The sequence below is a fragment of the Merops nubicus genome, unplaced genomic scaffold (genome assembly GCF_000691845.1).
Source record: "Merops nubicus isolate BGI_N331 unplaced genomic scaffold, ASM69184v1 scaffold7546, whole genome shotgun sequence".
Taxonomy (NCBI): domain Eukaryota; kingdom Metazoa; phylum Chordata; class Aves; order Coraciiformes; family Meropidae; genus Merops; species Merops nubicus.
This window is the reverse complement of record NW_008616869.1, coordinates 31,786-56,984: the sequence shown is the minus strand read 5'-3', so window position 1 is coordinate 56,984 and position 25,199 is coordinate 31,786. Positions and strand designations below refer to the sequence as shown.

The following is a 25,199-nucleotide window of genomic DNA, read 5'->3' as shown; positions in this document are numbered from 1 at the left end:
CTTAACTGAAAAACTTCCTGAAGCTCTATAAAGTTACTGTTTTGTTTAAAGGAACACATTTTGAGAGAAAGCTAAATTTAAATAACATGCAAAGCAAAATACTAAAGAAATATCATTATAAGCATATAGGTTTAATATATTAACAAAACAGATATAAAATGCAATCAGCTTTCTTTCCAGCAAATTCCCTTTCACTGGGTTAACACGCAAGTGGTTTCCTCCATTTATACAGAAAGATTTTTATTTTTAACATGCAAGATTATTGTACTTATCTGCTCCTAGAAAATATGTACTGTATAAACAACTCCTTTATCTTGAACTTCAGCATTTCTGTGCTTCCAAGAAGAGTAAAAACATCTGGTTAAATTACTGTGTTCAAGTCCAATATGCAGGCAAAATCCTGTATGAAGTGCATATAAAATAAACGATGGCTTCAATCCTTTATGTTTTTCCAAATGTTCAGTGTGACCAGTCTGTTGAAATCGCATCTCTGATACATGTCAACACAATGATAACTGATGTACTGAAATGCTTCTTTTCCGAATAAAATGAAGTTCTGTTCCTGTTCTACAGCTCCCAATGTTTTAAACTTTAATTGTGTTATGTGTGTTCCCCCCTCAAAGCCCCCAAACCGGAACGGTACAAACTGTTGCACACCAGCGGCGATGGCTCCAAGGGACTGGCTGGACGGAGTTGTCATGTGTCTGCCTGTCTACACTTGCTGTGCAGAACATCCTCTCACCTGTACAGCAGGCACAGACAGGCAGTCGCATGACAACCCAGCCTGAGGGACAGCCGCCAGTGGGAAACCGCTCTGACACACCAGAGCATCTTCACCAACAGCTCCAGCCAAGAGTCACTCTGGACCTCAGACGGCCGGTCAGTAACCAAGCCACGTACTGCAACCCACCTAGAGTCAAAACAACACTGCCTATAAAATATAATAAAACCCACTGCTGAAATTTTTACTGTGCTTCCTATAGTACTCTTTTCCTAGTTGTTCTCACTAACTCACTAACAATAAGTTTTATTTATATGTAACTTTGTGGCACCATTGTATGTTTCATCCTCCCATTTACTTCTCGGGTGTAGCTCGAGTAACTCACATTATTAACTAGATTTTTGTCGGTATAAAAACCACTAACGTTCCTGCTAGCCACACAAGCCGAGAGCAGCTTGTTGTGTGGCAAGTTAATTCTATAAATATTAGAGTAACTTCTCCCCTTTCAGCTCTCTCACCTCCTCAGTTATTTTCATATCTCCCTCCCAAACCACACAGAATTTTACAGTTGGAATAAATTGTGAAGTTATAATGCAAAATGCATTTATCATAAGATGCTGCTACTACTATCCTTTCCTACTGAAACAGAAGGAAAATATTTTATTTGGAAATATAACTAAAGGCGATTTCTTCACTGAATGTAAATTTCATATTTTTAGCAGTTCTCCTAGAGCCCAGCCTTGCATCCTTAATGCACACCAATAATGCCAGAGAAATCTCTGGATGCTTTAGAATGAATAATGAAATCACATTCTCTGACCATACCCTGTAAAAATGCTACACCACTTTATAAATGGCATCCGTCTGTTGGCAACAAAGAGCTCTTTGATTCACGAGATGGAATGGTGTTCCATATTCCCAAAGTCCATTTTACTCTAAAGTAGAAGTAGATAATTCACAAACATCAAATTTGCAGGTTGACTCTCAAATGAACCTTAGCATAAAAGCTTACAGCTTTTTGTACTGCTTAAGAAAGCAGTAACAACAGAGAGCTAAAATGCTCAGATTTAATCTTTTTCCGTGTGTAGGTATGCCTTATAATAGTTTAGCTAGTATTACATGGACTATGATAGAAAACTATTATTTCTTAGGTCACTGAATATGCTAATCTTGCACTTTTTTTACAACAGTCTCAAAGTGGTGCACAGTATTTTCCTCACTTGATTTTAAGCAAGTGGAAATGCAAAAGTTATTGTACCGGTCATGCAGCAAAGTAATGAACACAAGCAACTGTATGCAGGATCAGAAACTAACTCAGATTACTATTTCTGTAACTAATAGCAAATACTGCTTCACACACACTGCTCAAACATAAACTTGGTATTTCCATAATTACAAGCCTAAAAAGCATTCTTAGGCACTGATTCCCATCTCATCAAGAAATAAGATCCTGCTGTATAAGCAGCAACAAAACCATGTCAAGAAACCAATCATTTATTTTGTAATACTGATATAATACAATAAATTCTGAAATCTATTGCCAAACTAACTTGCTTCAAAATGCATCCCACTGTGGACTCTTCACTTACAAAAGCTGCAGCTCGCAAATAAAGGAAATCATTTACGTCCTTCTAATGGCACTAGCATACAACCACTTGCATTCGGAGTGATTTTCATCCGAGTAAATTCCAGGCTACAGAAAATGGGCTCAGCTTACACTAGAGGGGGTACACAGCTCTAGAGCTCCTAGCAAGCACTCCAGCGGTGTAAAGCCACAGCATTCCTTCCTCGGCGGTAGATGCGCAAAGGGAACAAACTCTCTGCTGTGGCAGGAGAACAAAGGTGAGACCTGGCTTTCTGCATCGTCCCCAGCTGTGATGGGGGGACTCTCGCTACTGTGCCAGGACTGCACAAGTGCCCGGCCTCAGCAGGAGGCACAGGGGATCTGAACTCCCTGCGACCTCACAGCGTGCACAGCCATACTGAGCCCAGGCACAGCCCAGACACGTAAACATGGGTATCACTTCACACATCACTGACGACTACATATCTTACAGGGTGGAAATACAACAGCATACAGTCATTTCAATAATCATCTGAGAACAGGATGTGACAACTACCAAAGCAAGCTGAAAGTGAGGAGAACATTTTAAGGAGACAAAATGTAATTATAAATTTGGAATTCAGCCAGGAGATCAGATACTTGCTTCTTTATTTTCAGAAGCCAATGGTTCTGTTTTTGAAACATGTAATTGGTCTTTTGATTAACCTAATGGTTAAGCTCTGGCTTCGACCATCTGTAGAAAGTATCTACAGCAGAATTTACCCACTTTAAGTCCTACTGAGAATAAAAACCAAAAGCGAACAAAAAAAAAAAAAAAACCCAACCAAACAGAAAAAAAAACACCCAGACAACAACCCACATCATAACTTTGTGAACTCTTGCCCAAGACAGAATAACAGAATAATCAAATTATACAGCAAATCTGTATTTAAGGAGGAATTCTTCCTCCACCAGCAAAGCATGGAATACTATGCTGTTATCTTCTCTCACCGCTCTACAACTCCTGAGTGATCTCCTATATTGGCTTGAAGAAACCACTAGTATTTTCATGACCCTCAAAACACAACTATTTGGCAATTAAGAGACAGTATTTTAAAATATACATATGGAAATCAGACAGTGGCCAATTCCTTCCATGTACTATTCTGAGATTCCCAGGTGACACTTTCTAGCACACCATCAAAACAATTTAAAGTTGCATAGCAGAAGATTTACATTCCATAAATATTTTCAGGACTTTTTATACAGCACACCAAGAAATCAGACTCAAAACAAACACCAAAACTGCTTCAGAAATTGCCACAGTACTTCTCAGATGCACCTCCAAGTGCTTGAGACAGAGCATAGTGAGGGATGTTAATCATACTGCATCACTTATTTTAGTTACAGTTACCAGTACCTAATTTCTAGTAGTTTTGTGGTACATAACAAAACCAAACAGCTTCAAATATTTAAATTCATAAAGGCACCTTTGCATTTCTTTTAAATTAATTTTTATGTCATTGCAATAAAATACTTCAAATTATATTTCAGTAATCTGAGAATAAAACTTCCCCTCTTGACACTTAGAACTTGGCTCCTCCCCTCTGCCTGACACGCACTCATTTTCCTGTTACCGGAAATATATACGAATCCCTTTAAACCTTAAAGGGGCAAGAGGAAAAATTTTCAGGATAAACCTGATTTGTCCTTCAGTCTTAACGTCTATTCCAGAATGGCTGCCCACTGAGGAGAAAACCACTACTGACCAGCACAGTTTCCACCATCATCAGTATTACTGAAATAACTGCCTATAGTAAGTACCACATTTGGGATTTGCAGGACTCAGCAGAGCTCTGGCTTAGGTACATGCACTGCAGGACCTCCCGCCGCTGGTTCTAGGAAATCCACTGCAGTAAAACACTAAGTTTAAACAGAATACGAATTGTCTGCACAATCCCCATCAACCAACTCCTTGGGTCTTTTTTGGGTAAGCCAGTGTTTTGATTATTGCTTAGAATAAGATGGAAATATTGAGTGATGTTTTAGAGCTCATTTAAAACTGTTTACCTCTGTCTCTTCCATCCAATGAACTGCTTCACTTTAAAAATCCCTACCTTTTTTTCTGAAAACATTCAATTTTAAAAAAAAAAACACACACAAAAAAAAATAGGATTTTTTTTTTTTTTACATGTAGTGTAGCCCAATTTTTCTAAAAAAACCCACACAAACCTTAAAAAAAACCACAAGGGCTTTACTATGAAGCTAACAGTGCACATAATCACATTTTAACATTCAAGAATTAACAAGACTGCTGGAGTTTGAGACACAGCATATCATTACCGACACTGTTGAAAAAATAATTAGATGAATTGCCTAACAACACAAACAGTAAAGTGAACGACCTGGATGCCCAGTTTATTATAGAAATGCTTTTTCCAGTTCTCAGATTAATCACCTCAGATGTACTGATCATCAGTGACACTTCTTACCCAGGTACATTTTTTGTCAAATTTGAAAATCTATACCGCTTACTTACAGAACTCTGCAGACAGGCTTTTTCTCCTCTCAGAATATTAGGCAAGAGAATAACTATCATCATTAAATCAAACGCCATAGTTACTTTCAGATGTAACTTTACCTAGACAATTTATGATCAACTTACAACAGATGTGAAGAGCAGTCCAAGCAGGAATTGGACAATAACCAGAACATTCCAAAACAGGGTGGTTTGTTTTTGTTTGGTTTGACTTGTTTTTAAGCAAATGTGTGGAAACCATAGGAAGCGAGGAAAAAAAAGTAAAACAAACAAAAAACCCACCCCACGCAACACCCTGTGTATTTATGTTATCAACATTTCAATAGGAGTCTTAAAGGGTCAGCATTTTCCAAGAATCAAACCCACAAATTTTAAAGAAAACAGTCTGTACAAGTTGATTTACTATTTTAATCTAACATCAGAAGACTGAATACTGGTTTGTTGGGGTTTTTTTTCTCCAGTAGAAAAAAAAGTCTTAATTCCTTACCTCATCATCTTTATACCAGGACAAGCTTTCTGCAGTCAGAACGAACCAGTATTCCTTAGATCCTCCTTTCATGATGCCAATATTGTTGATGGTCAGCCAACCTTTCCGGATGACCTGTGCAAAGGTGCAGTCAGGCACAAGTTTATTTCATTACCACTTCACATAATTCCACTGCTTCATTCATTCTTTTAAATAAATACTTGCTAAATATAACAAGAATAGGTGATTTTTTTTCAGTCTCTGGCAAATTCAAGGAGTTTTTGCAGGTTTCTATCATTCAAGAAAAAAAGAAAAGGTAACACAGTGTTTTAATACATAAATACAGTGTTTACAGTCAACAGGCTGGAGAAAAGAGAGAAGTCTAAGTCTTATCATGATGTACTCATAGCAATTATGAGTGCATTAAGGATCATGCAAACTTACAGATTTTTTTGCTGTATAACAACACATTATAAATGTCCATATATGACTACTCTGTCCTAGTCTAATTGTTAGGATCATTTGTAAAACGGGATACTAGGAAAAGCAGCTAGATTGTGACTAAGTAACCTGTTTCTGGTACATCGTGGAATTTTCAGAAGGGGTTGAATAAAGTGACAAACAGGAAAGGTCTTCTACAGTTAATTTGAAATTAAGATAGGAAGCAGTAAGGCAAGGTATATAAGAGCTATTTTCTTCTCATAAGGTAGGAGAAGGAAAAAAAACTAACATGGCAACAAAAACCAGGGAAAAAATGGGTAAGGGAGAACTTTACAAAACTGATAAATAAAAAGCCAAAGATGAAGGAACAGACAGGAACAGCATATTTGTAAATAAGTAAAGGCCAAAAGGAAGACCAAGACCTATAATGCAAAGAGGAACAAAACAAAAAAGGAGGAATGAGACAGCTCCAGGAGTGTATAGGAGAGAATGGTGAAGTGCTGTGCTTTAAAACCCCAGCCCTGAATGAGGGTTGGCATATGGATGATGTCCACAACCAGGCAAGACAGCCCCTCCTGACTGGTTTTCACCCAGGGTCAGGCCAGCCTTGGGTGGGAACTGATGAGGAGATCATCACCAGGTTCCCCTCCCTTCCACATGACCTTGGAGGTGGGGCAAGATGCCAACTGTATGAGAACTGACTTTGCTTGTAGTGGAATCAGGAGAGCTGCCTACACAGAAGACATGCTGCGTGGGGATTCTGGTTGCCAGAAAGGCTCCTTGACTGCTCATAACAAGTGGAGTTCCCAGGACATCAGGGCAATATCACAAGTCTCCCTCTGGGAAATTACACCATGGACTTATGGCCTGGATACTTTCATCTGCCATGGCTTGGATCCTTGGCCAGCTTGCTCCCTTCTTCACATCCTACACAGTGAGTGAGTGTGCTAACATTCCTCCCTCCAGTCCTGCAACACTTTGGATTGTTTGCATCTGATTTAAGAGCAGAGGGAGGAATCTGGCTGTTAATCTGCCCGTTAATTATAATATCATTCTATTATCAGGCAAGTGGTCAACAGAAGAAATAGTTATGAGAACTTGTCCACTGATCATATAGAAACTTCCAGTTTTCTTGGAACTTATATTGCTTTCCAATACATACATAAGAAAGAAAATGTTCCTTTCTACCATATTCTGAACAGGACAACAAAACTCTCCCCATCACACAGATGCAGGGAACCCCCTCCATTCTGTTTCACCCCACAGAAACACCCTTTACTTGCCTATGAAGTATTGAGATGGAAAGAAATGCTTAAAGAAGCCCTTCGCACCTCCTTCAACAAGTTGCACAAGCACAAACTTGTGTCATCAAACATGAGTTTCCTTTTGTTTTTAGAGAAATACATGAGACTGTGACACTCCTCTCATAGGGTCTTACAAGACTAGTAACTCCAACATCAACAGATAACCAAAGAAAAACTTTGCTAAATATCTATTCATCTATAAAACCTGTAGAATTTGCATTCACTCCTATTCAGCATGGTGAAAGTATTGGTAATGCACACAATTCAAGAGTATCAATTTCATTTTAAATAAGATGATCATGTTTCTCCACTCACTAACAACAAGGCCAGCAGCATAAGAAAATCACTGAAGATCCAAAAACAGTTTTATGGGTTTTCAGCCTGTAGAAAATTGCTAAGAAAGCATTGATTTGGTTCTGAAGACTCAGTAAGCTAACTGGACATGATCCCATAGAGAGACTCAAGGGTACAGCATAAGCAGGCTGGATGGAACAGTCTGCACCACAAAGTTTTCTGCAGAAGTTGGTCACTATTTTTAAAATTTATATTCATTGGACAAATTAAAGAAAAAAAAAAAACACACCAAAAAAAACTCACAAAGTGGAAAGGGGGCATTACTGAGTACAAATAGATATGGAATGCTTGGCTGAGTGCAAGTTAAGTGAAACATACTGATATGAACTTCATTATCCATCAAATCTTCATTTTATTTTACAATGTTTATTGAAGTTAACTTTCACAACATGTGAAAAAACAACATGTATATGCAGCCAGTGTACTGGCCTTTGGGCAGCTGCCACAGAACAAATTGCAGAACCAAGCTAATTTCATTTTTTCTGCACTGAACTACACAAGGGCAAATGGAAGAAATTTAAGAAATTAAGGTCCTCCAACCACTTCAAGCTAGCTCTACAACAAGGTGAGCTATATTTGTACAGCAGGCTACATACTTCACAGCAAATGTGCAAAGGTAGTTATTCCATGTTATAAAGAAACTGAAGTAAGAGGCTACGAGAGAAGATGCTGTTGAACCATGCTGTCTACAACTGAAAATGCCACGTCACTCCCTATAAAGCACATATCCATGTGCAGGCAGCACAGAAAGCTGGGCCAGAACACTCCTGAAAACTGGTCTGGACACACATTTGAGAGAGGGTAAAAGATGTGAAGACAGATATCATAGTGGGGATGCAAAGATGGTTTCTAGAAGCAAACCAGTATGAAACACCCAAGTAGCATGTTCAAGAATCTTAGAGGTGATAAGCACTTGAAAAGGAAGGGAAGCACCACTCACTCCTTATTCCATTCAGTGTTTTCCATCATCATTAACATCGGCTTCGTAGCACATTAACAAGACTCAAAGTTTCTCAATTTGACAAGAATGAATTTGTCACAGAGGTCTCAGAACAGACCAGGCCAAGATTTTAAAATCTAAACTATACAAGCCATTTAAGAAGTGATGAAGCTTTTAATACTTCTAATGTAGGAAATACATCAGCTGCATAGCTCCAAAAGGCTGTCTTGCTCTACACCAACACGTCTCCTCACAGATACATAACCATCACTGGCTGTGGAAACAGGCTGACTTGCTAATACAAACATTGCTCACCATCTTGTAAAGGAAGGAATTTGCCAGTTGTTTCCTCAAAAATCCTGTGTGCTGAGGATTAGATCCAGCTGTCACTTCCACACAACACCGCCTGGCAAGAAGGGCATCAAGCTATAGCAGTATCTCATTGTTTTTCAGGTGCAAACTTTTAGACCTGTTTACCTATACTCTTCTGGGAAAACAAGGTATTGTCTTCTCTAAAATATCCTGGACACTACAACAGATCATAATTATCCAAAATACTTGGAAGCAGTTCCAGAGGACATCAAGAGAGAAAAGATGATCTTAACTTGCTAAGCCTCATGTGCTTTTCATTGAATTGTTCCTGTTTCCCAGGCAGATTTTGTTAACTACAAAAAGCTACACTTTAAAAATACCCACTACCAGCATGCGGTCAGGGGGACAGAGGTTTGATCAGGGTGTAAGTGCAAAACAAAGTGAGATTAAGCAATGGGTTTACTTCCTATAGAATCTGAATTACACCTTAGATTTTAGTCAATTTCTCAAAAAATAACTCAAGCTATATTTTAGAAATAAGTGTCCTTCCATGGGTAATAAGGAGCAAAGATTTTCAAAGAGACTTCTGAAATTAAAGAAAACAAACAAACAAACAAACAAACAAAAAAGCCCTGAGGGGTGAGGATAGTTGTTTGTTGTTGTTGTGGGATTTTTTGTTTGTTTGTTTGTTTTTTAGCTAATGTATTAGATGTGCTGTATAGTCCTTCAGCTTGAAAAATGAAAGTAATGTGCTTCATTATTGTTTTCACTAGTTCATTTTCTGGTTGGTTTGGATGTAAGAGAACCACTTCAATATTTTCTACCATATTTCAAGATGTCACTCTCCGTAAACCGGATATTATAGTGACATGAGTTCTGAACGTCAGGAAGGTGAAAAATATGGACATCACTAGAAGCCAATGAAGACAATATTCTGGCTGGCAGTTGGACAGGATGAACAAGAGATGACACAGTTCCTTCCTTCAGGATCCTGATACCTAATCTGGGTGTCTGAAAAATGAAACTTAGAGGGTACAAACACACATGAACATGCCAAAAGGAAGTAATTTTCTGATAGTTCAGCTGCACAAAACCCAAATTATATCTGTTGTTCTTACTCTCCACTTCATGGATAAACAGGAAAGCAGACTCTGACACAATAAGTACCTTTTATGTGTTGCTGGATAACTTACTCATTCCATTAAATCAAGTAAGGTATTTGTAAAAGAAGTACAATAGATAATCAGAAAGTGTTCCATTTCTTTAAAATATGTATTTGAAAGATGATCTCAAGATAAGTGAGAGCTAAGTGAAATTGGCTGGGCAGAGTGTGAAAATCACAAGACTGGTTACTTCCACAAGAATACTAGTAGCAGCATTTGTTAACATGACTCTATTAAAATTGTCTTACCTAATTCCACTGTAATAATTTTGAACAGAAAATACAACTCCCAGCACTACTCTATCTTCTTATCACTGTCATAACACAAGTTACCAAATAGCAAGCACATTGAGAGAACTGCTTATAGCAGGGGGGTTGGACTAGATGACCATACATAGAGCAATGCCACCTTCATTTTTAAAGCTTTATCAGGAAAGGGAGTTCTAAAAGACTAAATTTTAGTCACAAAACCAAATCTCAGCACACAAAATACACAATTAAGAGTGGGTCAGCCAGATCAGGAGCCAGATCTTGCCAGCGTGCTCTGTAAAACCAAGCATTATAGTGATTATTTCAAGCAAATTAGAAGACAAGACTAACCTGTGGCTTAAAAAGAAACTTTGTGGAGTCAGGTCAAAACCTCAGGCGGTAGCAAAGAAAAGACAAACAAAAAAGGCCAAAGATTAAGCGTGAGAGAATAAATTAGTAGTAGAGGGAAAAGGAGCAAAACCATGTTAAGAAGAACTGGCATTACACTTCTTCCAAAAACACAATATTGCTGCGCTCATCTTATTTCTGAGATAGGCAGAAATAGTTAATAGTTATATCTGCATCATTCCAGTTCAAAGCAATGAATTGCAAAAAAAGAAAAGCAATGGATTGCAAATGAGCACCCTGCGACTTTGGGAAAGCTTAATGCTCTCCATCTCCCAAAAGATCCAATTCAACTGCTATTAGAATCAGCCTAGTGCCTAGATCTTTTTTCTTTATCGAACATAAGTTTCATTTGTTTGTTTGAAATAACTGATAGAATTTGATGATGTGGCAACAAACTAGAAATATGTGTAATGTTCTCATCATAGATATTACCAAAGAATTCACATGATACAGAAATTTACTTCTCACAATTAACCATCACTGAACCAGGAGTAACTTGTTATAAAATTAACTGCTGTTTAGACAGTTAATTCTAATTAGTAATGTTAAAGGCATTCACATATTTATTCACTTAAGAAGTGGAAGGATTAGAAAAGAGTGTGTCCACAATACACCGATCCTCCTGGTGCTATGAAAACGCTAAAAAGGCTTTACATATTTCTAAGTTTATCCATAAAACTCACTTTTTCTATCAGAAGTAATTCCTTTACATAAACCAAATACCAAGAACAGTACTTGTACCCATAAGCAGCGTGTTCATTACTCAAGAGCTAATGTTTCCCTTCAATTACCAGAAAGTTATTTGCTCACCTTTCATAAAGAGGTTTACTATGAATAGAGGCACTCATATCAGATAAAAACTGCTTTCCAGTTATATAACAAAATAAACACCAATTAGTCATTTTAGTTTATGAAACTCAGTAAATCATAAAAGTATTCGTTTCATTCAAAGCTTTCTACAACATTTTAAGTTATACTAGTTCATACTTGTAACAGCAGGTTAGTAGCAGTCAAGTGATGAACTGCAATTATACATTGTTGAGGAAGTGTTATAGACAAGACAATTTAATATTAAATAATTTATTAGAAAGTATTCAACAAACCAATGTGTTAGAGACAAACTTTGCCCCCTGAAAAGCTAAATGAAAAAGCAACAATAAAGCTTACAGAACTTAGCTCGTACAATTTGCCTTGAAGGCGGTAGATTGGTTCCCTGAAATAGCAAATTGCAAAAGTGAAGTTTTATTTCAGAAACATTCTCATTCTTTTCAACTTCAAACAATTAACTTACAAGCATGTTTATTATCTTTAAAATAAAAGGTTCAGCAAAGTCCTTTATACCCAAAGTAATCAAGTTTCAACATTTAATTTAAAACACCAAGGTTCTTCTCAACTTCTTTAGAGAGAAAGCATTCAAAAATCATTCATTTTATTTGTATATTTTTGAAGAGTTAGATAATTGGTTGATGGTCCTTATATGGAACACTCCAAAGTGATGATGGTTGTTGTGTTTGACACATGTTCCGGCACAGCTAGATAAGAAGGAAATCTCTCCTCAGCGGGAAGAGACTAGTCTTTGAAGTAAGTTCAATGTTTAGGCCTTTCAACTTTTTCATTTTAGTCCAAACCATATATTACATCAAAAATGCCATTCATGCTGGTCAGGCTGTGGGGGACCATCACATACAAGAAGTTACTGGATTATTTTAACTGATGTCTCAGAAATAACTACCAATTCTTTGGTGGGAGGAAGAGATTGGATTTCTATCCCCAAAAACATAAATAAGTTTTCAAAAAATGCTAGAACTCACACCTACAAGAGCAGAATAAGAGACTTTCTGAAACGTCAGGTTTATCCAAGTGATAAGGTCTGAGGAATCTTAAAATCAGTGGTAACAGTTGAAAACCTTGACCTTTGTAAGGTTTGAAAAGCCCTCCTCTCCTTCTATGGAGAGCACTGTTTGACCAAAACAGACATGAAAACTTCAGAAAGATGTTCAATACTGGTAATTATTTAGACAAAATTTCACTGTCTTATTTTTACTAGCAATTTTTATTTTCTTTTAAAGTATGCGCTAATTCCTTTACATTTTCTTTCCATATAAGACTTTGCAAAACCATCACAGTGAGCAGAAACCCTCAAAGCTATGGTACATAGCGACATTTTTGTGAAGTCAACTGGAAGTTTTCAGATGAGGTAAAGGCAAATCTACTTTTCCTTGTTGAATTGTCTCTTCACTGCTATTAAGATGTGAACATGTAAGAACTAGCAAAACAACTGTGGCAAAGCACACACAAACAAGTACTCACCAGCATTTTGGATTCTGAAATTCACAAGTTGGTAGTTAATGACACAATACATTGACATGTAACATGAAATATTCTATGCACAGCATGGGAGAGGAGACACTAACCAGCAGCGCAAGCAGTAGCAGAAATATTAATAAATTATGCTAACAATGAAAGTCATGTGCCTCTGAAAAATTCAGTAAAACAAGGCGATGGTGACACATTTTAAATATGTTTGAAGCAGGAAAGATAAATGATACACTCACAACAAATAAATGCAGTCAAAAGAAAAACAAAACAAAACAAAAACCAGCTTGGATTAACTTGCACATGCTAGTATCCATCCTCTGTTAGGTGCATACCTGATTTCCCACTGCACTTTTGTTAACCTGACTGCTTCTCTGTTGGGCACTAAGGGAAGCAGAGGAAAAGAGTTATACTGAAGAAACTCAAACTAAGCCAGTTCCTGACAAATAAATAGTTACTTCCAATTCCAGCACAGAAAGCTAGAGTAACAAAGAAACACAGTAAAATCATTGTGCATATGTGTGTATTTCAACTACTTTTTCTGATGGTATAGGAATGCCTGCTGATATTTGCCTGCTTAGGACAGAAGGGACATGCACAGCAGACAGCTCCTACTAATCATCTGCTTTGTAACAACATCCTACTTGGACTGGTAAAGGTTACTAAAAGCACAAGAGAAATTATGGCTCATGTGGGTAACTTTGGAAACATTAGCCTCTATAAATATTCAAAAGAGACAAAAAGCAAGTCATTTCTGTTATTTAGTGCAGTACAACAGAAACCTCCCCTGCTGGAGGCTCCTTATTAGCTTTGTCTTGACAGTTTGCTTTGGATATTATTCTAATATTTATATGCACTTTGCGGGTGTAAATATAACCAATGGATGAAGCCACCACAAAGCTGGTTCAAAAAGCTGGAATCATATAATAAGGGAGCATATTTCAAATTAAACCATATTTAAAATAATTCGCTCAATTCTTGAACTCTGGCAACCCCAGAAATAAAACACACTCCTGTTTCAAAAACATAAAAGTTGTCATTAATTCTAAAAGCATCTGCATTATGTGGTGGTTTTTAAGTGTTAGGCCACAAAATTAAAATATGGCCGGAAAGAGGAAGAAGAGTGTTCAGAGAGGAGACTTGGGCTCCCACCAGAGCGGCCACTGGTGACACAAAGTTTTGTTTGGATTAGATTATACCATTTCACCAGGCAGTAATTAACTGAAGAAAAAAGCATACATACTAGATCAGCTGCAAACACTGCTCTGAGAGACTAAAGAGAGAAATATGTGCTCAGATCACAGCCTATGGGCCAATCTTGCACCTGTTTTGTGCACAGCTGCTGGTCCAAAGAGTTGCTGAAGCACCACAGTCAGCTATGTCCCAACTAACCCTAACCCTGCCCTTCAGACCATACTCTATCAAACCAGCAGTCCATATGCAGTCCATAAAAAACTGCACAAGGATGTTTATTGTGTGTACTATTCACTGGGATAGTTCTCATAATCTGATATGATTATCAGAGATAATCAGATAATATTCAGAGATAATCATATCTCTGAATGATTGAGATAGATCTCTCAATCATTCAGATCCCTTTGACCAACACTTTGACCAAATATCTCCTGTGCATCATCTGAGTTGCATAAGCTTTGATGTATAAATTATGAACAAAGGCATGCACACAGAAAACACAGCACTAACCCCTCACCAGTTCCAATCTGTTGTTTGAGAAACATACAGAGATGGCTTTAAGAAAACTTATTGCCATTCTTTTGGTTTGGTATGATTTTAATCGCCTTAGCAAAGCTAATTAGACCTCTAACATCATACTAGGAAACCCACGCCTTTTAGCCCAGCAATTCGTCCTCTATTTACCGTTCTAAATACATATTACTCTTTGTCTAGATGGGAGCACATATCTGCGTCCAAGTTCCACCAATTGGATTCAAACCCATTGCCCACATTTTACCTTTGTTCTGCTAAATGAGACAAAAATTAATATTCCAAGAGTCCACAATTTCATAGCTATGCAAAGTTGTTCTAAATACTGATGTTTTTAAATCCTTCTCAAGTTAATTCACATCACTGTGCCTGCCTTAGGCCCTGCAATGCTACAAGGTAGTTTGAAATGTCTTGTGTTCTCATTCTTACAAACAAGGTTCACAGGCCTTACACTTATAAAGCCACATGAGACAGCTGGCTAAAAGACTCATCAAAAAAAAAAAAAAAAAAAAAAAAGGAAACACTAGGGAATCTGGGGAATCTATAATGCAGGATGTTGAGATACTGCAGAAGCCCACATGCTACTCAAAATTATTTAATTTTCCAGTTCTTACAAAATTGCTATAACAATAATAGGATTATAGTTTAAAATGTGTATTTTTCTACTATTTAGCTCATAAATTGATATACTTTACATTTAACATTGTTCTTAGTTATCCAAGTTTTCTCTTCCAGACAGGAAGTCAACAAAGATAATTCTCTTCCCATCATTTTCAACCTACAGAAACACTTGCTTGAACTTATCAGTGAACTTCAGTGAGGAGCCATTTGTTACCTGCTCATGTCCCATGCACAGTGTCTGGGGATTTCTACATCTTAACTGACTGAAGAGGAAGCAGCTTTCCCAAGACACTGAACCTGGGCATTGCAACTCCTTGGAAAAGATACAGCAGTGAAGACCATGGACTGAACTCCAGGCTCCAGCAGCAGCAGCCATGAGGGGGATTTTTCCAGAAGAGAGACAATGAAATACCTCCAGATATACCTGTCACTCCAGAATCCAAGACTATAAAACATGGAAGGTTCCAACCTGACACAAAGAAAATTCTTTTCATAACCAGGAGAGGCAAGCATTTCAACAGGCTGCATCAGCACAGTGAGACCAGAGAATCTCCGATTCTTTAAGTTTTCCAGATCTGATTGGACAAAGCCCTGAGTAACCTGGTCTGAACTCAGCATTGACCCTCATCTGAGCAGGACGTTGGACTATGTGACTTCCCAAGGTCACAACACACCACAAATATATACGGAGTGTTTTTAGCAGGCTTTTTCCTGTCAGAAAAGGATGAAGAGAAGTAAATAGCAGGCAGGTTGTTATCTTGACCTCTAGAAGGCCAGCTACCATTCCTTCAACATCCTGTCATTTGTCAAATGGACTGATAAAGCTATCTAGGACCTGCAAACAATTCTAGAGAAAGTTGCTCAAACAAACACATAAATAGTGCCTGGCTTTCCCTTCTCCCCGCTCATCTTACTGAACTTCATGTTTTAAACCTTCAAGGCATACTGCCAAAGACACAGGCCTTCCTTCACAATGCTAGCTAGGACAGGCCATAGTATAACACACACTGCGGTGCCAAGCTTTGTTGCCAGGATCCCACATGGATGAAAACTGTTGTGATTCCAAACACTGTTATAGCAAATATAGCATGGATATGACTGAAGGAACATTTATTCTTCAAAGAGTGAAGACATCTTTAATGTTTTTACTAGTGACAAAATGTTGGTATGAAGTCCCTGAGGCACAAATTGCTGGAAGCTGAGGAAGAACATTCTGGAGAATATTCTCACAGCCTTTTCAATTAAGTGAGGAGAACGTCAAACCAGGCCCTGCAAGGCATTCTGCTACTATTCTTCTCTACAGCCAAACAGCAGGCACACTTATAATTCAGTGACACTCATTATACTGTTTCACACGGAATCACAGCTCCTAAAATATGCATTAGCAACGATGTGGAAAGACCACCAATATCACACATTTCTGTGGTCCTAAAATGAATAGTGAGGGCATCAGCTTGGCAAAGCTGATTCCTGAGATGCATGTGATCCCAGATCAAGATACAAGCTTCAGTGAAACCAGGCTTGTGAACTGGGGTAAAAAAATCTAGAAGTAGGATAGAGTTCAACACTCTATATATTCAGAGAGACCATGATCCTGCACGTTCAGGACTTTGCAGCTTGCATCTTTACTGTCAGGACTTGCATTTTGAATTTTGTTTTTAGAAAAAAAAAAACCAACCACCCTAACAATGTCTTTATAACAAAGTCTCCATATACATACTTCGCAAAGCCAATGAAGTCTTCGTGGTTGGTGTTGATGTAAGAAACCTGGATATCAATCAGCAGCAGCACCTATTAGGGGAGATGGGAGAGCAAAGAAAAGGATGGGTAGGGTAGAGGAGAGAGATTGAGGAAAAGGAAGGGAGAAAACAATTTTTGAGTTTTCTTCATTATTAAACATTGCTTTCATAATCATTCAAGCCAAAAGCAACAAAATTTTCTATATCCTACCACTGCTGTTTGTGTGCTTGTTTAGTAAGCTAGACAACAGAAGAGCTATTCCCTATTTTTTTCCTGACAGATCTCATTTTTCATTATCTTGTTGCCTGTCCACTTCATTAAGATAATCATACAAGGCCAGAGAGAGTTTAACAGTATATAAGATAGACTCCAGTTCTACATTTTCCAAATTAACAAAATTCTGTATTTGTAGCATTCCAGCCAAGCCAACAAGGAAACTGAACCTTAAAACTAAAATCAGGGTATCTATATTTTCTTTAGGTACTACACAAGAAATTGATAGGTAAGCTGGCCACAGACCAGGAAAATGTACAGTCCAGGTACTAGACAGGCATTCTGGTGAACACAACTGGATGGAAAGATGGGCTAGTCAGTGAAATAACAGAATGAATGGTTTGTGTACTTATTACTTGCCAGTCCTTCAATAGCCCTAAGACAGAATTTGAAGTTGATAATCTAACTCTGAAAAGAACATGCTAAGATATTAGAAAAAAAGCTCACTTCCGCCCTTGAATAGCTCCTTGAGCATGCATGAGACTGCACTTTCTCTCCATCTTTTCAGACTTTCATTTATCAGCAGGGAGCAAGGAAGACCCCTGTTGCTGTTAGAATTTAATGTCTTCAAAGTCTACAGAATTTTTTTCTGCACAGCTCCTCAAACTTCTCCCAACTTCTTTATAATTTCCCATTTACAATTTGCCAGCATCACTCCCAACTTCTTTACAATGCCCAAAAGATATTAGGAGCCTCAGAGCAAAAGATAGTGGGGATTTGGGTCTAGCCAGTACCTCTGAATATGTCCTCACTACTGTTTTGAGTTATTAATGATAACTGCTAACAGCATGTAAAATGATGTGAATATGTGACAATAACCTATTGACCAATTCTTGACATTTACAGAAAGCTGGTGTTTTGTACTTTGTCATGGGACAATAGCCAGGTATGTGCACACAGTAAAGAACGGAATAATAAGAAGATGGACTTAATTATTCTAAGCAGCTTGTATCTTCTTCCAAATTTTGAAATAAGCAAAGTACAAGCAAGTACAAGCCCAGCAAATATAGTTTGTTTGTTTCTTTTTAATTATATTTAAGACTACATTCACAGCACAATTTAAAGGAAAAGGAGGAGGACAGGCTCCACAGCTTCCTAGCTTGCACAAGGACAGGACTACAGCAAAAGGGGTCCAGAACAACTTGGGAACTCCGCCTAACCTTTCTTCCCCCAATATTTCTGTTGTCACCCTCTGCATTCTTCAGAAAATAATTCCTGTTTCCACTTTCAGTGGATTTTCTCAAATGTAATCTAAGTTTTGAAGTTTCCTGGATTTGAGTGTTTCGCTGGGTAATGAATGTTCTAAAGAATTTTCTTTGAATTAACCTTTTTTTTAAATTTGAAGGAAAGCTGGTCACTACAAGAGTCCCAGTACAACTGCTTGTGGGCTTCACTGAAATTATGACATGGGATGGGTCTGTTAAAATGGAAACAAGGCAGAAAAAAGTCTGGGAATTTCTGTGTGTTTGTTTAATCATTAATCAATTTCCCACAAACAGCTGTTGTGGTAGAGCTAAGAAGATGGCACACTGGCACAGGAACAACCCAATGCTACTTTAAACTATCAATCCTAATCTTGAAAAAACAGAGTAAGATTTTCCGTAGCAATTCTAGTCTCCTCTGTCAAAACTCAATGGCACAAGGGCAATTTCTCTCCCATTCTAGAATGTGCAGCCTGCTGTGGGGGAGCAGAGGGGAAGAAAATCTTTCATTGTCTTACTGTACTTTGTACACAGAACGTTCCTCCTTCACACACTTACCCAAACTGTTAGACCTCCTATTTATTCTCACCTGATCCTTGGTCTTCTCTTCTCTTTCACGAATGTAGCCAGCAACAATTCTTTCTGTTTCCTCACACAACCTTGGGTATGTTGCCAACTGAAAAGTAAAATTAATAGAAATTCACAACTTCGGGGTGGCTTCAGTAGAATACAGAGGAGCCCCCAGCATTCCTCCTTAGAAGAAAGCAATTATTATAAATGCTTGGGCTAAAAGTTAACTGCACTATAAGCAAGCCTTTCCAGAAAAACTGGAGACACCTAAACCCTTGGATAGTTTCTGTGCTTTTCTTCCACGGAACACTGAGGAAAAGGCACTTTGGACATGTGAACCACAGTTTATCAGCCTTGGGGTGAGGTTTCTCCATGAACCCCTCTTCTACTGTGCTTAATTTCAGAGTGGTGCTTTATATGTTTCCAAGTCTCTTGTTCTTTGAAGGCTCCACCTTGTGGCAACACCCTTGCATCTCAATAACGATATTTAAAAATGTAAACAGCAAAGCACAACACTAAATTTGACCAATAGGACTGGGAAAAGAACCTGCACAATTAATTCAAGTGACATATTGTCCAAACTTTGACAAAAGTGAGGGGAAAAAAAAAAAAAAAACACAAACACACAAGGGAAAAAAAAAAAAAAACAAAACAACAGAAACTGCTCAAAATATTGCAAAGAATCTGCTTCTCTTTTCTCAAAATCATTGTCAGGCTTTCCTGTTTTAAGAAATAGTTCCCTTTCCTGCTCATTGGTATAAAATATACTGCATTATTCAGAAAAAATGCGAAGGATGTCACAGGGTGTTTCTTAACAACTCCAGCATACCTGCCCTCAAATCCCAGAGCCAGTCCTTGTACTTGCTACTATTATGGTACCCTGCACTGAGGCAGTGGGAAAGATGGATGAACAGAAGGTGAGGCAATCAAAGCCACCAGTTTGCTAAGAAGTCTACAAGGGTTCATGAGATCTTCTAGAATATCACAGAGTAATGGGAGAAACAAGAATTGAAAATCACCAACTGTTAGACATCAATGCTCTAGACAAGTGAGTTGTAGTATTTACAGGTGACAATTTGCCTATGAAAGCGAGAGTTGTGAGAGGGGGAAAAAAAGCCTCTTATTAATATATCTGACACGCTTCCCTAGCCACAGCTGGGGGGAGGGGTGTGTGTGTGTGTGAGGTTTCATTCTAAGAGTATACACCAACCCAAGCACATACTTCAGGAAAAACATCCCCAAATACTCATAGTAATGCTATGTTTAGTTTTGATGAGCAACTTTCTTATTTATTACACTTGCAGGATCTTAAGTTAGAAGTTTAATGGATGCACACATCTTTCCAATCAGGAAGTTCAGTGCTCAGCAGTTCTTTCCACTTGAAGTTCATTTTCTGTGCAGCAAGTTCATTTGTCAACACTAATACAAAGGTGTACAACACAAGGGAGATGAAGTCTTCCTAGCTTCCCACTTCTGACTTCTTGGCAGCTGGAGGTCAGATGATTTGGGGTTTGTGCATGAAAAAAATCACCTGAGAAGTCGAGGACTCATTACACTGCAAAGGACTGTGGTGTTACTCAGTAAAGTTTCAACATAGCACATTTTTCTTTATTTGATGGAGGTATCTCAACTTTTGAGGCCTTTGCTCTAGAAAATTTTCAATGGTTCTTCTTCTTGCTAGCATTGGAAAAGAAAACTTTTAAGCACAACTGGTTTTTTTGCTTACTTACACATCTGTGGAATTGCTGCCTGCAGTTCATTTTCAGTACCAATGAAAACATGGTTTTAAAGATGAAACTGAGGACAACTTTTGACTCAATAAAACTCCAGCCATAAGGTGTATATATATATATACAAAACATAGGAATCAAAAAATCACGATTTCCAGCATTACGTTGTTTTGAGAGTTTTGCAGAAGTTGTAATTATAAAGTCTTACTCTGTACATCAAGTACAGATGTACTAGGTGAGAAACCTCTTGTAATACCATAAAACACAAGATGGGTTTATATTATTTACTATGCCACTACATGACACTTACATTACCAGATCTATTTGCAAGTTACCTTTTTAGTGCACTTCTTGACAGTGTTGATTAACTCTTGCATGACCAGATCCACACTTTTTAAGCATGGTCCTTTCAGCTTGACTATCTGTTTTTTAACAATGGCTTCAAATGCCATATCTGGAGTAAACAAACCTGTTCTGTGGATATAAAAGAATACATAAGACAGTAATAAAAACATCATGTAAGAAAGATTTTTTTTTTTTACTGAATTGCAGAAGCTTACATCTGAGTAATAGCAGTCCCTACACAGACTTCCACAGAACTAAATTTTCTCTAGAAAACAGCGTAATTATAAGAATATGAAAGTAAAAACATGCCCTACTACCTTAAGATGACCGTGAGAACACTAAAGAGAGCACTGATATCATGTAATAAACCCTCTTCAGCAGTGAATCAAACTTTAGAGAAGGGATGGTTGGCAGCTGCAGCACTCCATGCACAATCACTTAACCCATACGAATCCTATAGCTGCACTTTTCTCTCCACTGAGGAAATGTGGTTCTGTTACTCAGAGTTCTCTACGGAAAATTTCACAGGTGGTCACTGCAGGATATATGAACCTATATAACAGATAGCTTACAGAACTAGTTCTAAAGAAACAGCCCTTAGTTCTCTTTGAAACACTGATTGCACAGGTCTATCTTGGCAGATAAATTATATTAAAAAGCAAACTATAAAAACATGCCCAAAACTATCAGTTCACTACCATAAATTGCTCATCAAGATATTTCTATCAAGAAGGCCAGAAAAATTCAAATACAGCACCGCAGCTACTAGATTCAACCATTTGAGTATTTACTACACAAGTAATGCAAGTAACATATTCCAAAAACACTAATAACAACAAAATTTGTGACCAATGCTTTCAAAAGATATTACATATTCACAAGTGGGTAGGAGGAAGGGGAAAACTTTTTTTTAAAAAAATGGGTATGCATATGACAAAGTATTCCTCCAAACTAGATTGATTCCAAAGTGAGATTAGGCCATTCCAAACTAAAAAAACAAAATACCTCCTCTTCCCAAACCGAATAATATACTGCAAAGACATCAATAAAGTAAAACCTCAGCCAACTCACTTGTAAATCTGTCATTTCAAGATAGTTGAGAATAAAGGCAAGGAGTTTGCCACAACACAAGCTGAAAGTTTTTTTTTTCCTTTATTAAGACACATGTATTCCCTCTAAAACTTACAACTTTTCAGGAATACAGACTTAACAGAACTGCAGACACTACCATGAAAAAAAGGCATTGATTCTCTCTGTAAAATAATTTTCCAGCATTTCCAAGTAAATTGCACATCTTTGGGCAAACCAACTGTTTAGCCCAAAATAGCTATGTGAAAAACAGAACTGTATATGAGTGGGAGAAAAAAAGCCAGCAGTGGGAGCAATGCCTTAATAACATTGCCTAGCCGTCAACAGCCAGTGTGTCCACAGGTGAAAGAGACCACACCCATAAAGCAACTGGGCTAGAAAACATGGCAGCACTTGCCTGATACCATGTATGTTCTTGATGGCATAACTTATTTCTCTCCGCAGCTCTTTCTCATTGAATTCCATCTAGGGGAACAAAATTATATGAGATCATGTAAAGGAAGTTTCTAATAAAACAGGAATATTACTTCTCCCAATAAACCTAGAACACAGGCAAGTTCAACTGGTAAAATATTAATTCTTAATTATGCTAAGCAAAGCATAAGTATTTTAAAACACTTTAACACTAAGGCTACAGGCAGCAGTAAGCCTTGTTGAAAATTATACACGTTTCCACTCCGGATATGCCAACAGCTGATGCTTGCATGATTTTGCAGAGTTGACAGAGTAGGTCAGAACAGAAGCAGGATTTGGAAGATGCAGCTTTTGGTTTGGGTGGTTTTTTTGGGGTTTTTGCTTTGTTTTGTTTTGTTTTTTTTAAAGCCTGGTGTCCTAAAGCAGCACAAATTCTGTGATTACAGTCTCTTTATCTGCCCTGTCCCATTCTACTGTTTTTCAATGAAAGTTAAGAGATGAGTGCTCTCTATAAAGCTCTGAAAGCAAACTAGATGGAAGAGAAGTTAACATCAAAACCAAAAAGGTCATTACCCTAAGCACAACTATCATCTGTTCTGTTGGACTGCTAGTTGACCTACCACATTTAAACCTTGGAACCAGCCACAACTCTGTCTGGTTCCTACTCAGCTGAAAGTTAGAGGATGTTAAGGCAGCTGAACGTAAAACAGGTGGAAAGCAAGCTTAGGAAAAATGTAAAAGAAAAATGTAAAAAAAAAAGTAAAGATACAGTTCATGGGGAAGGGAAGCTGAAGTCAACACAGTAAAAGAAAGATCAAAGAACATGTAACACAATTTCAAAGGAAACCACATTTCATTAGTTCACACCCCACTGGACCTCTGTTTATTCTTTTTCCCAAAAAATGGGTAAGCAAGGAGAGATGTATAAGAGGAGAAATGTTACCACAAAACACCAGATTTGCTTCTACTCCCAACTCCCACTATGAAAGTGCAGGACTAAAAGCTGGCTTTGGTTTAATGCATTGAATACAGGAAGTATAAAACACAAAAAAATACTATTTTCTGTAACTCAAATTTTATTAGGTACTAGCTGCTTGAACACAACTTCAATTTACCAACTGTAGTTGCTTGCCTGTGCCACCTAGCCAGAAGGAAGATGCTATTTGTGATAAAACAGTAAAAAAGCTAGAAAAAAAGAGTATGATCTTGGATTGCAATTATATTTGAATTCCTTTTCAGATTTCAGTAGCCAAAAGTAGAAACTAAGCCAAATTCTCAATTATACCTTCATGTAGTTTCTTCCAAAGTCAAGAGCATATTCTTCCAATCAGGCCTTATCTTGACTTTACTACTGTACCCGTATGAACATAAGAATATACAAATAAAACAAAAAAGAGACCAGCAACATGGATAAATACCTTCACTAGTTCAAAAGGAAAACGTTCATGGAAAATACGATTGATTTTGGCACCTCCTGAAAGTTCTAGTGTATCAACCTGATCTCCTGATCCTTCGATTCTTTTTTCAAAGTCCACTGAAAACTGTTGTACCATCCTAAATTCCAAAGAGGGGAAGGAAAAACAAAAAGCCAAACAACCATGTAAGCATGTTAACTACCAACTCTCACTTTGGTACTTTATGACTACTATTACCCATTAAAACATGCTCATGAATTGACAAAAATATCTATAACAATTGGCAGCCAAGCTATCAATCCATAAAATCCATACCTACACACATACCCAACATCTCACAGACGTAGCTCAGTATATTATTTTCTTTCTTCATAAACATTTTATTAAAAAAAAAGGCTGATTATTTAAGCATATATTAAAGTCAGCTACAAATACAGCAGAGTAACAGGCTACATTCATGTTTTATTAATTATCACAAAACTGTAAATGCTACAATTCTTTATTAATTTTTAAAATTTTTTAGGAGGTTAAAAATGATAGCAGTATTTTTAGTAGGATAAGCAAAGAAAAGTCCCAATGTTTAAGTTACAATATTTACTATATTTGAATAAAAAACACATCCACATTAAGACGCTGTTATAGAAACTTCAGAGCTCAATGGGGCAGAGGAACAGGTTGCCCAGACAGATGGTGGAGGCCCCATCCCTGAAGACATTCAAGATCAGGCTGGATGAGGCTCTGAATAGCTTGATCTAGTTAGAGATGTCCCTGCTTATGGCAGGGGGGTTGGACTAGAAGACCTTTGGAGGTCCCTTCCAGCCCAGACATTCTATGATGATATGATAAAGCCCCCAATCTTAGGGCAAAAGGTACCATCTGAAGAGACCTCACTTCTCTATAATGACCCTTTAGTCTTTCCATAATCTTTCAAAAAGATACAGTCCAATAGCATGATGCAAATCAAGCCATTAAGCGGATCCACTGCTGGAAAATTTGGAAGAGATCCCTAAGGAACTCACTTTTCCACGACACAAAGCTAGCCAAAGAAGCAGTGCTAACATGGCAATGTGGCAGCTGTTACTACCACAAGCTTCCTTGGTTGTGCTTAGATTTCTGCAGCAGGAGCATTTAGAACACACACAAAAGAATTTCTCCACTTATGGAAGATTCATGGACAGCAATTTTATTACTCTTTTGTTTTTGTTTTTAATTACAGGCATTTGGTCATACAATTTGAAATGACAAATTCTGCCAAACATAACATTATGTATCAACTGTACATAAACCTTAGAAACCTATACAGCCAGGTTGACAGAATTA

At 37.6% G+C, this 25,199-nt stretch overlaps 1 protein-coding gene across 1 annotated transcript in view; it reads right to left on the bottom strand.

Annotated features, from left to right (window-relative positions):
• Positions 1-5,290: 5,290 nt before the first annotated feature.
• The window catches only part of LOC103775495 (dynamin-3), a gene marked incomplete at its 3' end in the record, with an annotated part of 37,178 nt that continues 17,269 nt past the window's right edge, over positions 5,291-25,199 (bottom strand). Inside the window, exons 8-15 of the mRNA XM_008942954.1 lie at positions 23,883-24,018; positions 22,448-22,515; positions 20,952-21,090; positions 18,906-18,992; positions 16,822-16,892; positions 13,091-13,139; positions 11,623-11,652; positions 5,291-5,404 (exon numbers count right to left, since the gene is read on the bottom strand). Of these exons, the coding sequence (XP_008941202.1) occupies positions 5,291-5,404; positions 11,623-11,652; positions 13,091-13,139; positions 16,822-16,892; positions 18,906-18,992; positions 20,952-21,090; positions 22,448-22,515; positions 23,883-24,018 (694 nt within the window). The remainder of the gene's footprint in view (positions 5,405-11,622; positions 11,653-13,090; positions 13,140-16,821; positions 16,893-18,905; positions 18,993-20,951; positions 21,091-22,447; positions 22,516-23,882; positions 24,019-25,199) is intronic.